This window comes from Sinocyclocheilus rhinocerous, unplaced genomic scaffold (genome assembly GCF_001515625.1).
Source record: "Sinocyclocheilus rhinocerous isolate Xijiao unplaced genomic scaffold, SAMN03320098_v1.1 scaffold210, whole genome shotgun sequence".
Taxonomy (NCBI): domain Eukaryota; kingdom Metazoa; phylum Chordata; class Actinopteri; order Cypriniformes; family Cyprinidae; genus Sinocyclocheilus; species Sinocyclocheilus rhinocerous.
In genome coordinates, this window is record NW_015654490.1 from 84,951 (window position 1) to 98,116 (window position 13,166).

The 13,166-nt window shown below is 39.7% G+C and overlaps 1 protein-coding gene across 1 annotated transcript in view; it reads right to left on the minus strand.

Moving 5' to 3' along the window:
* Positions 1–13,166, minus strand: part of LOC107717037 (band 4.1-like protein 2) — a 109,260-nt gene that overhangs the window by 38,657 nt on the left and 57,437 nt on the right. The window contains exons 6-9 of the mRNA XM_016523681.1: positions 8,385–8,427; positions 4,200–4,275; positions 3,901–4,119; positions 2,575–2,662 (exon numbers count right to left, since the gene is read on the minus strand). Of these exons, the coding sequence (XP_016379167.1) occupies positions 2,575–2,662; positions 3,901–4,119; positions 4,200–4,275; positions 8,385–8,427 (426 nt within the window). The remainder of the gene's footprint in view (positions 1–2,574; positions 2,663–3,900; positions 4,120–4,199; positions 4,276–8,384; positions 8,428–13,166) is intronic.

Below are 13,166 nucleotides of genomic sequence, written 5' to 3' on the forward strand. Positions count from 1 at the left end.
ACTCAAACTTTTTCAGTGTCTCAATATAATTATAAATGGCATGCATCAAGGCGCTCACTGCTGCCACTCCAGCACTTATCTGAATGCGTTTATGTAACGTCCGAAATGGATCTTTATTGCCGGGGCTTTCGGGCCGTGGAGCACTGATTATTGATCCATCTGTGTTAACCGTAGAGCTCTGGGAGGAATCAAAAGCGCTGATAACAGACTGAACTCAGACTATCTGTCTCCACGAGAGGTTTTTAACACATCTGATCTCTCACACATCAGCGCATCAGTAAGTGCTGAAAGCCGCAGGTCTCCAGTGAACTCTGACCCTCGGAGGAGAGCGGATGAGCCTCAGCCTATATAGAGATTCACGGGACAGAACCACGTCAACACGTCCAGAAAAATAAGAAATAATTTATGTGTAAACACAATGAGGTCGGTCTATGTTGAGGAACATCTAGATGTTTTCTGCATTGTGACATTTTCACATTCTGTGACTATGTGCTGGAAATGTGAGCAATTTAAAAATCAGAACTATGCTGCACACAACCTTAGTGTAAACATTACACAGGCATAAAGTGTGATATAATATTTACAACAATCCCTGCATATTTCATCAAAAGTGTTTTTTATACAGACAGACATGACCAGACTAACAGCAGTGTTATTTTAGTATCATTGAGATACTATCATTTTTGTTTATTAATATTTACATTATTTTACATTTTAGTAATTTTTTACTAGTTTTTTTAAAGAGTTTTAATTATTTTTATTTCCGTTATTTAGTTTCAGTTGTTTTAGTATATCAAGTTAAACTAAATGAAAATGAAAAAGCTGAAATAAAATTACATAAAAATAAAGTTTTATGTTTTATTTTAGTTTAAGTTTATTTTATTTGTTTAACTTATTTCATTTTATTTTTATATTTTCTGTTTGAATTTTAAGTTTATGGTTTTATGCATTTTATATCATTTGTGACCCTGGAGCACAAAACCAGTCATAAGGTTAAATTTTTTGAAATTGAGATTTATACATCATCTGACAGCTGAATAAATAATCTTTCCATTGATGTATGGTTTGTTAGGATAGAACAATATTTGGCTGAGATACAACTATTTGAAAATCTGGAATCTGAGGGTGCAAAAAAATCAAAATATTGAGAAAATCATCTTTAAAGTTGTTCAAATGAAGTTCTTAGCAATGCATATTACTAATCAAAAATTAAGTTCTGATATATTTACGGTAGGAGATTTACAAAATATCTTCATGGAACATGATCTTTACTTAATGTCCTAATGATTTTAGGCATAAAAGAAAAATGTTAATAATAATAAAATAAATTTTAATGCATAATTTTGACCCATAAAATGTATGGTTGGTTATTGCTGCAAATATACCCCAGCGACTTAAGACTGCTTTTGTGCTCCAGGGTCACATTTCAGTTAAAGCTTATTTCAAGTAACGAAAGTGTTTTATTAGGGTTTGAATTTTAGTTAAGTATAAAAACCCTGCCTAATACAGCACCATGTGTCAGTCCTTAAAGGTCATGAGATTCTCCGAGCTGAGCTGAAGAAACAATGCTGTGCTAACGGAGTATCGCAAGCTTCACCTTCAGGAACAGACACACAGTGTGGACTAGAGACTGCTATCAGTCCCACTGGGAAAAGAGCCAGAGAGCTGATATTCCTGTGAGGCTTTAAGAATATTTTTCCCAGACCCACTGTCTGAGTGTTTGTTCAGCTGAAGCTGCTCCCGCCGGGTCTAGAGGTCAGCAGATCACAGATCTAACCGCAATGCTGGTCAAATAAGAGGGCTGATGTATCCAAGTGTGTGCTTTATGTGGACCGCTAGTGACCAAAAACAGCAACGGGCTGATGAATATAGAGTCTCCCTGAAAGTTGAATCTGCAAACAGCGGCACACTTCCACGAGAGACAGTCTGGAAAAGAAAAATGTTAATAATAATAAAATAAATTTTAATGTATAATTTTGACCCATAAAATGTATTGTTGGCTATTGCTGCAAATATACCCCAGCGACTTAAGACTGCTTTTGTGCTCCAGGGTCACATTTCAGTTAAAGCTTATTTCAAGTAACGAAAGTGTTTTATTAGGGTTTGAATTTTAGTTAAGTATAAAAACCCTGCCTAATACAGCACCATGTGTCAGTCCTTAAAGGTCATGAGATTCTCCGAGCTGAGCTGAAGAAACAATGCTGTGCTAACGGAGTATCGCAAGCTTCACCTTCAGGAACAGACACACAGTGTGGACTAGAGACTGCTATCAGTCCCACTGGGAAAAGAGCCAGAGAGCTGATATTCCTGTGAGGCTTTAAGAATATTTTTCCCAGACCCACTGTCTGAGTGTTTGTTCAGCTGAAGCTGCTCCCGCCGGGTCTAGAGGTCAGCAGATCACAGATCTAACCGCAATGCTGGTCAAATAAGAGGGCTGATGTATCCAAGTGTGTGCTTTATGTGGACCGCTAGTGACCAAAAACAGCAACGGGCTGATGAATATAGAGTCTCCCTGAAAGTTGAATCTGCAAACAGCGGCACACTTCCACGAGAGACAGTCTGGAGATGATCTACCTTGGCGTGATGCAGGTCTACACCGTACATGGAGAGCTTCTTGGCATTTTCCAGAAACTGGGCGTCTGCCTGGGCTGGAGTCATTCCCCTGAAAGAGCAGGTGGAGATATGAGGCAGAGGTTATCAGGACACATCAGCACATCAGCATCAGTTTTCAAAGACCTGCACAGATTAATACTGTCCCTACAGAACACCCAAAACAAAAACCTTTTCTTTAATTAAACAGGCTGCAGCAAATACTCACCTGCAAAACGGGGTAACTACAAGATTAATCTCAAGACATTTTTATTCAATGTATTGAAAATGGTGAACTAATATATCATTACATACAAAATATTATATTAGTTGAGTAATATTGGATTTTTTATATAATAATAATATGTTTAAAAAAAGGGAATAACCGGATTATGTTGCCGATACACTAGTGAAATCTACATATTAAATACATCAGATAATGTTCTTAGTATTTTCTCCTTATGACAAGGTACAATTAAATGCCAGATACAGTCTATTCTGTAACTAAAAACGTAAGGTCCATAAAGAAAATGCAAGACATTTAATATTATAAAACGGAGAGTTCCGGTGCTTGATTCTGATTGGCTGAGCCGCGTTCGAAGCTGCTGTAAATTACTCTACAAACATACACCTTTGTTTACTTCTGTGTGTTGCTCGGCAACCACTTTGTAGCAACCACAACTGTTTCTGAGGAGCTACATTGTTTGGTGGAAGAATACTGTTTTTATTAATATCTTTACACTTTATTTGCTCTGTTTTATTTTGTGAAACCTTACTACGTTTATGGAATAACCGTTTTATAAAAGCAATAAGCTCCGTGAAGCCGTGGTTTACAGTGAATTTATAACAGCTAAGGGGGTTTTAGGCACTCCGCTTCGCGTCGAGAATTCGGCTTCTTGGGGCTTATTGCTTTAATAAACAAGCCTGAAATATACAGGGACTCTTATTTTGAAATGTCTGTGTGTTACTCCCAGCTCATTCAAACAGATGAAGCAGATCAAATATGCAACCATCTTCAGCATCATAAAGTAAACCCTATCATAATTCATCGACAGCAGATCACAAGCAAACACCTGGCACAACTGTGCATTATTCACTGAATGCAAACTGCTCTGAAACGTTTGACTCTGAACACGCAGCGCTCACATTTATTTAATGAAATCATAACCCATTTGGACTTTAATCATCACTGTATCGCGATTCCCGTTTTTCTGTCCCTAAATGTAATACCTCTTAAATTGACAGTGAAGACTTTTGTAATATTACGAGACTTCATGGCATTAGATTTGTAAAGGATGCCTGCCGTCAGACCTGTGGGACTTGTGCAGCTCCACCACCTTCTCCTCCAGCTCCTTGGTCTGGTTTGGGGCGAACTGGAAGTCTGAGATGTAGTCCAGACGGTGCTCCTCAGGGTCGTGGTCCCCGAGCTCCGCCTGCAGGGTGTAGGAGCCCAGCAGAGCGTGTGTGACGAAGGAGCAGGGCAGCCGGCCCGACGCGATGTCCTGCCTCAGCTGGAGGCACAGCAGATACCTGCAGAGACCAGGAGAGAAACCATGAGCCGCCACAGTCCCACTGACACCCGCAGCCTTCAGAGCGACCAGCTTCTGTACCTCGTGATGTCCTCAGTCAGCTGCGAAGGGTCCGGAGGGTAAAACTTCACACTGAACACAAACTGCCACTGAGAGTCTGATGCAACACACAGAGAGAAAGACAATGAGAGCTGATTAAACGTAGGGCTGGACAATAATTCAGTATCAACATATATCGTCATATTTTTTTTCAGTAACGGTGATATGATTTTTTTAAACACATTTACGATATTTCAATATACATTACCAATGCAGTTGACTTTAGCCCTATTCGGACGGGACTAGTTTTCTAAACTACGTTTGAGTTTCGATTCTTATCCCCAGACGTCTGTGGTTTTCTTGTACTGATTCGGACGGGACTAACATCTCTGTGTTTATTACAGAGGTGAGAGGGTCTGTTTTGGACATCTGGGCGTCGCAGAGATGCACTGCATTGTGTAGTCATTCGGATTGATAGTATAACCACAGTTTTACTACAAATACCATGGTGAAGCTATATGGCTAGAAGTACAGCAAAACCATGGTTAATGTGTGGTTACTTTAGTTTAACGGTTTTATTTTTTTATTTATTTGTTGTAAACCCATGTTTAATTTTCATAAAGGTACATATGTAATTAAAACATTATGTAATTAAGTGCAGAAATGAAGGTGAGTAACTGAGTCTGATATTACAGTAGCCAGTCTTAACAGTTCACATGACCTGGCTCTTGATTTTATTATTGTTATTTTTTTATTTCTTTGCCGGGAGGCAGATATATCAAACATGCGCGCGGTAAGAGCGTCTACGGTAATTCACGTTGGCCAAAACACACAAGGAAGCGCGCTGTGAAAAACATATCGTCTGCAATCACACACATTCACTTTCGGACGATTAGTTTTCTCAGAGGATCACTGAGTTTGCAGAAAAACAGCAGGTCATTTGCTCTGGAATTATTACAGAGGTTGTGTGAGAAAAACACAGACGTGGCAGAATTCGGACGGGATTAAAATCGCTAAATATACGCCTGTGAAACACAAATTTCTCTAACGACCCCCTGTGAAGCTAGTCCCGTCCGAATAGGGCTTTTGTTGAATAAACATGAGCGCTGCACATTTCAAAATCAAAACTGTTTTACATGAATGTATCTCTGGAGGGAACCTACTTTCTGTTTTCTGCAGCAACTCGGAGCACTTTTCATATTCTTTATCCTGGCTGAAGCACTTTTGTTTCAATCTATAAGAACAAGTTAAATACCTTCCAAAGGTGCGTCTGGGAGTCTTATGTTTATCTGACGGTAATTTCACATTTCTCGTTTGTATGAAGGCTAATACAAATAATAGGTGAACATTAATTCATTTGTACTGTTTGTATTTCTAAAATATTATGTGGTTTTATAGGAAGACACTTCATTAGACTTGGCAGATTCAAATTCAGACATCTGTTGTGGGCGTTCTTGGCAGTTTTTCTGAGGCTTTTTTTTATATCGTTCATATCGATATCAGAATTATATCATATTGACCGAAGTTAAGAAATATTGTCATGATATAAGCCATATCGTCCAGCCCTAATTAAAATCGCAGCAGAACAGCTCTTCTGCCAGCTCCGCTGAATATCACAGGAGCGTGTGAGTGAGCGCTTGGTTTTCAATAAAGGCCAGAAAACAAGCACAACTTCCACTAGCAGATGTGCCGTAAAGCTGTAGGGTGGAGGGACTGGCAGTGATTACCATGTCTGTTCAGTCCATCAGTCAGCCAACACTAGCTCATGCTGTTCATCATTCAGACAGGAATGTTTAAAAGGCTGAAATGAGCCACAATACTGAAAGACAATGACTACGTTTACATGGACACCAGTAATCTAATTATTTACCTTATTCTGAGTAAGACAATATTATAATTAAGGTGTTTACATGAGTTGCTTTTAGAATATTCCTTGTATGTTCCCTCCAGAATTTCACGTATCAACATATAGTTCGTCTTCGTTAGGTTGCCATATACAGTTTTGTGTGTTTAATTTTTAATTTACTGAAAGCTTCAAGTGCAGTTAATTATTTGTCATGCTGTCTGTGCAAACAGACGATGGGGTTGTTGAAGCCATTCTTTTGTTTGCCGTCAAACGGTTGACCACTGCAGTGTGTGTCCTGTCGCAAAATGCGGTGAAAAGTCCTACACGATGGTAATAATGTGATTAAGGTCTATACTGCACTTCAATACTCCACACGTCTTGATTCGATTTTCAGTTTACTTCAATGAAGGTAATGTTGTGTGGGTCATTGTGTAGTTTTTGAGGATAGTGAGATTACGTCACACGGTCAGTCAATGCTGATATGTACGCATGATTGAGAAATTCATCTGAGAAACGAAGGAACACCAGACAGACAGATGAGAAAGATGATGAAGACATGAATGATGCTGCTGGGAACTCATCATTAGTGATGTGCTCAAATGACAAATCTCAAATTCTGGACACACTGGGGCAAAATGTTTATTTTATATTAGACTGTTTAGCAAATGTTAACTGAACTTGCAAAAAGTTTCATTTTGACTGCAATATGCTTTCATGTGCTCTGGATTTTGTGTTATTTTAGTTTTTAGACTATTATATTTTTTATTAATATTCTGAATTAGTTTCTTATTATATTTTCTATTTATTTTTTTATTTTTTTTCTGTATAGCTTTTATCAAATTTCATTTCAGTTTTAATTACTTTAGTACATCAAATTAAACTAAATGCAAATGATGCATTAACAACTAGTTTCAGTTAACATTTATTTCATTTCAAGTGATATTTTTTCTATGGTTTTACTATAATTACGATAACTTATTTTATATGCAGGCTGTTTTCCAGTAAGATCTTCAGTCAGTGGTTATGTCATGATCAAACATGAATGCTGCTTTGTCATTGGATCTAAAGTAGTGGTTCCTGTTCATATTTCTGACATTTTCCTTATTCAAGTTTCACTCATAAAGCACATGGCAGAATGAGTGGAATTAGTTCAGATCACTGTGCTGTGCGCGGACTCGGGGGTCAGAGGTCAGGACGCAGCGCAGCAAACTCAACCTCATTGTTTCAGTGAGAGTCTCTGGAAACGAGGACACAGCTGCCGTTTTTATAGACGTGTCTTTCAGAAGGAGAGCTGCTCTTGTGCGTTTCCTCTCTCTCTCAGTCTGTCCTGTTTTTCTATTTTCAGCTCTCCTCCAGACGCTCTACAGACGCAGAGACTGAGTCATAACAGCAGATAAGACGTCTGATTCACCTGTGTGTGTCTCATATATACAGCACCTGACTGCATGTCAAACAATGGCACACTTCAGAGTGAACAGCAAGCACACACTCACTCACCAGCAGTCCAGTGCCATAAAAGCAGACGTCAACCCTGTAAAGCTACTGATAGTTTAGAGTTTTACCTTCAGCTGCTGCTTCAGTGTCTTTCTGCTGTCAAATCTTGACTGACTACACATCAACATCTGCAGCAAATCACATATTTTTGCTCAGTTTGGGCTTCTAAATAAAAAAGCCTGATCCATCAAATATGAAACTCAACAAAAAACATATGTGAGCCTGAAGCACAAAAGCAGTCTTAAGTCGCTGGGGTATATTTGTAGCAATAGCCAACAATACATTGTATGGGTCAAAATTATACATTTTTCTTTTATGCCAAAAATCATTAGTATATTAAGTAAAGATAATGCTCCATGAAGATATTTTGTAAATTTCCTACCGAAAATATATCAAAACTTAATTTTTGATTAGTAATATGCATTGCTAAGAACTTCATTTGAACAACTTTAAAGATGATTTTCTCAATATTTAGATTTTTTTGCACCCTCAGATTCCAGATTTTCAAATAGTTGCATCTCAGCCAAATATTGTCCTATCCTAACAAACCATACATCAATGGAAAGATTATTTATTCAGCTTTTAGATGAAAAAAATTGACCCTTATGACTGGTTTTGTGGTCCAGGGTCACATATGCCGCACGTCATTCTGAAGATGAAACATCAGAATCAGCTGACAGCAGGCATCAGTGCTTTGTTGATGGTTTTGATTGTGTTTGTGTGGTGTGAATGAGGAATCTGCTCTCACTCCAGCCTGTGCTGTGTGCGTCACTACAGCACTCTGATAATTACAGCTATTCCAGCTGCAGATGTGTGCGAGGAGTCCGTCATACTGTCAGTTACTCAAACCCACCCAGACCACCTCATGAAGAGAAAGAAACACGTACTGCGGATCTGCCGCTTGATGTCCTTGGTGGGGTCCAGCCAGCACTGCAACACAGAAACACAGAGGAGTCAGTCACACCGCAGCACTGAACACAGCACCTGAGCTCGGACTCTGCTGTGAGGAAGAGAGTCCTTCACATTCACCTCAACCTGACCCTGGATTCAGATACTTTGTGATTGCATTTCAACCCATTTTTCATTTACACTTCTTTGCTGTTTGCATTATTCTATTACATTGCGCAGTACAGTATCAGTGTTTGTTTGGCATCAGTGTTCTGGAGGAGAGCCAGTGACATTGTGATCTCACAGGACAGACAACTTAATAACCATTTAAACTGGGCTCGGTTCCTCACAAAACATCATTCCAATGCAGCGCATGAGTCACGATGGCGTTCAGATGTGTTTCGTTGTTTCCAGAGTTCTTATTCACTCCATCAGCTCATGCACTGAACATGAACACGAACACATGGCACGGATAACGTCAGTGTGTGTTGTGTGATGTTTCTGTGTGTTAGCGAGTGAACTCACACTCTGCTCGCCGTTGTCTTTAAAGCTCAGGCCGAAGTAATCCTTCTCCAACAGATTCAGGTGGTCGCAGACTTGAAAAAACAGGTACTGGCCTTTCGCCCGTTTCTAGAGAGACAATGAAGAAGAAAGATATGAACACACTTTACTCACACAGACCATTCTGTCATAATTGACTCACTCTCATGCTCTCATGTCATTCCAAACCTGCAAGTAAATGGGGTCCAAAACAAACAAAACTTTCATTGTATAGACAGCTTTTTAGATTCTATGGAAGAAAGACTATAATGGTGAGTAAATGAGGACAGAAGTGTGATTTTTGGCTGGTATGTAAAGTATTCCTGTAAAGTCGCTCTGAAGCACCGGGTCATAATGGGCCTGTTGGACACTGGCAGACAGTGGGCTGAAGTGGTCAGCGTGAGTGTGAGTGTGTGTGACTCCTGAGGAATGAGAGGCTGGTTGGAGCTCAACAGCATTAGTCACTGAGGAACAGCGCTGCATTCATCTGTCAGACATCCCATGCATTCAAGCGCTTATGCACAGCTTTTAACAAGTCATGTTTTTTTGCAACCACAACAAAACAAAAACTTAAATGTAGTTATCCATCCACCTATGTCTCACGCCCCATGATGCTTTGCACACATTATCGGCCCCAAATCTCAAACAAGTCAATATTAAATATTACTGTAGTAGGGGTGCTCCGATCAGGGTTTTTGAGGCCGATCACAGAAAGCAGTATCTGCCGATACGATCACAGATACCCCATCTTTTCTAAGCCATGTAGAATTATTTATAGTGATGATCCAATCAAGATTTATAGACATTTATTCAGGGCCTGAATTTCATTTTTGAAAATGATTTCCCCTCTTAGGAGACGCCTGTGAGAGGGGATTTTTTCATTTGAGGGGTGGAGGGGGACATTTTTTAGACATTTTTCAAAAAAATATATTTATCTCACATAAATGTTTGATCATGCAGTGCATTTTTGTTTTGACAATCGTGCAGTTGTTGCACAATAGGTTACACACAGCGCAAGCCTGATTTGGTGAGCTGTATATGAGGTTCACACATACTCCATTTGCAGTGCGTATGCAGTCTATGTGCGGTACATAAGCAGTGCAGAAGCAGCACGGACTGTGCTTTCACACAGGAGTCTGCAACTGATCCAGGGCCGTTTACAAACACAACATTTATCCATTTTGATTTCAAATCCAAACATTGTCACTGAAAATGCTTTTTCAACATTGTGATTCTTTTTTTACACAGTACAGTAATACAATCTTTCATAGACATGTTTAAACACAATAAATATAAGCAACACATTATTCAATGCTTTTTACTTTTGTTCATAAAGAACTTTGTTTTCCTACCTCCACGAGTGCCATCTATTACTGCCTTGTTTATCTAAAAGTGCTCTTTCCCTTTAAACCTAGCCAAAAAGCCATAGCCTATGTGTGACTGTGAAACACAGGAGACTTTAATTATATGCATTTATGTTGTCAGACACTTCTTTTCATGGAATAAATTAGGAATGGCTGACAGCAACAACATCTGATGCTGCATCTGTGCCAGGTGTCAGTTTAAGTCTCTCAATCAACTACACGCACATAAACAAAAACAGAGAGAGAGTATTAATCTGTCTGGTTATGACACGACACACAGAACACCATAAGCTGCTGTTATGGATGCAATTACACAAACTAATCCCAGTGTTCACTCGCAGCAGATTTACTGATGAGAGATCAGACGTTACGCTCTGTAAACACAACACACACACAAACACACAGCTAATGGATTTCAGTTTGCAGTGGATCGATAGTGGCTGTTCCTGCATTGGTGAAGTGCATTAGGTGAACAGCGAGAGCAAACAAACACTAGTGTATCACACACAGCACGGCTCTCTGATGATAACGTGTCGATGGCCACAGAAAGCCGCAGGTGCTCATGGGTGGAGACGTGCGTCTATGGTGTCGGCACAACAAACCAGAGCAGAAACATCACTTGTGTTGCTCAACACACACACACACGAGGAGAGCATGAATGTCAGATGATCCTGATCCAGAGTAAAGGAAGTGACTGTGTGATGATTTCACCACAGTAAAGCACTGCTAGCCATTAAACAGTGACAACTAGGATGATGATGATATATGGATGAACATGGAAATAAAGTTGCAGGAGATGTGTGATATTAAAAGAAGTTAATAAAAGCATAATACGCTCCTGGGGACAATAAAAACTCAATTTGGAAGCACGTGCACTGAAGAGTCAAATTCACAAACAATTATGTCAAAATGCATTTCTTGGTGAGTATTCATGTAAACCAAGCAGTCAGTTCTGTCTTAAGTGAATGTAAACAGTTGGGAGAACATCTAAATGCTTAGTTTGTTAATGCAATGCAATGCAATGATGACTGAGAAATGAACAAACAAACGTTCCTCAAAAGATCCTGATGATCAGATTTGAGACTTTTCTAAAAAGTGAATGTCTGGAGAATCAAGCCGAGCTGCTTCAGTCCAGTAAGTGTTCATCTGGAAATATTACTACAGTTATTTTGATGTTTACTTGATAAAAATCAGTCAAGATTTGACAGCAGAAAGACACTGAAGCAGCAGCTGAAGCTGGACGTTTCTACAATTACACTAAAGGAGCTTTTACTGGAGAAAAAAACAAACAAACTATCAATCAGACGACAGAAGGAGTGGAGTAGATTGTGTATCACAGATTTTGATCATGTTGAAAAATCTAAAAAATCTGCAGCATTTCAAATATGATACAGTAGGCTTTATAGGCTTAACAGATAAATGGCCAGGTACTCAAGTCTTTGGGAGGAGCTGTATGAGCTGCTGTTACTCATGTACAGAAGTGAAGGATGCATTGGATTATTATGAGCAAATGCCTAGCAGCTACAAGATCACATGCTCGGAGAGACATGCATGAGCAGACTAGATCTATGAGAAAGAAAAGAAACTAAAGGATCAGAGAGAGTACATGAATGAATGACAGCCAAAGCCTAAAAGAACACGATGAAAGAAAGAAGATGAATGAGAACAAAAGAAGGAACTCTAACTCGCAGACTCAATAATAGCATGAATAAATTCATTGTAAAGTCCTAGAGAATCACTGACGGGATGTTTGAGCAGGGTTTACACAGGATCGGGGACGAACAGGAGAAACCAGAGAGAGTGACTGTGAATGAACGTCCTGAAGCATTAGCGTCAAACACAGCTGAGGCCTCAGAGAGCCCAGATCAGGGTCTCCGTCTCCTCATGATGGCCATATTACTCAACATACCGCACCGCCATGAAAAAAAAAAGTATGCTTCCACGAAAACACACTCAGGGACAGGATATCTGCATTTACAGCATTAAAAACATAACGCCATATGCATCCTGCTGTTATATAGGTCACCGCACTCTGATTGGCTGAGAGTTCCTGTCAATCGTCTATTCGCTTTCTATAGAGACAAGAATCTATCCTGCCATCAGGACAGAAACACAAAAATATGGTGCGGCAGCGCTCCTAACATCCATGCGGGGTCGTTGAGCAGTCCTGAGAGCCCTCATTGTCCCCACGTCCCCATAAAGCGTCACGTCTGGAATGCTTTGTGTGAAGCTGCGGCTTATGTGTCCGGGCGACCCGGAGACAGTGGCGCTCATCTCTGAGCAAACATGCCACCGTCTCATGCATGAATACACCAGGACAATGGCGCTTAGCAATGCCTCAGCACTTTCCGGTGATGGGACAAAGCCGAGGCCGTTCAGAGCTCACAGAGCGGCCCGTAATGAGAGCCCAAACCATCAATCATATCCCAACACTCACCTGCACTGACAGGTTCTCCTGTTCGGACGATTAGATTTACTGTGATAGCCTTCACATAGCACAGATGTCTAACTAGTTCTTAACATACTATTTAAGATAAATAGATGTCGTTTTCTAATATCTTATATTTATTAAAATGTGTAATAATTAAACATTTTATAAACATATCATGCTTTTAAATGCTCCTGTGTGTATCAGTGTTCTGTGAAGACATCTGGCACTGTGTAAAGGTTTCCATTTACAGCGTGTGCACCGTGTGTGTTTTTAAAGCGTTGAGTGTTGTAGCCAATCACAGACATGTCTGTTGAGCACATGAAAGCAATGGCCAATCAGAGGATGAGTATTTCAAAGCCTGTGTTTTTGTTCTGCACATTCACAAATCCCAAATTCCTATCTTTATGTACGTTTTTATATACACAAAGTCGGTTAAGAAAGAGAAA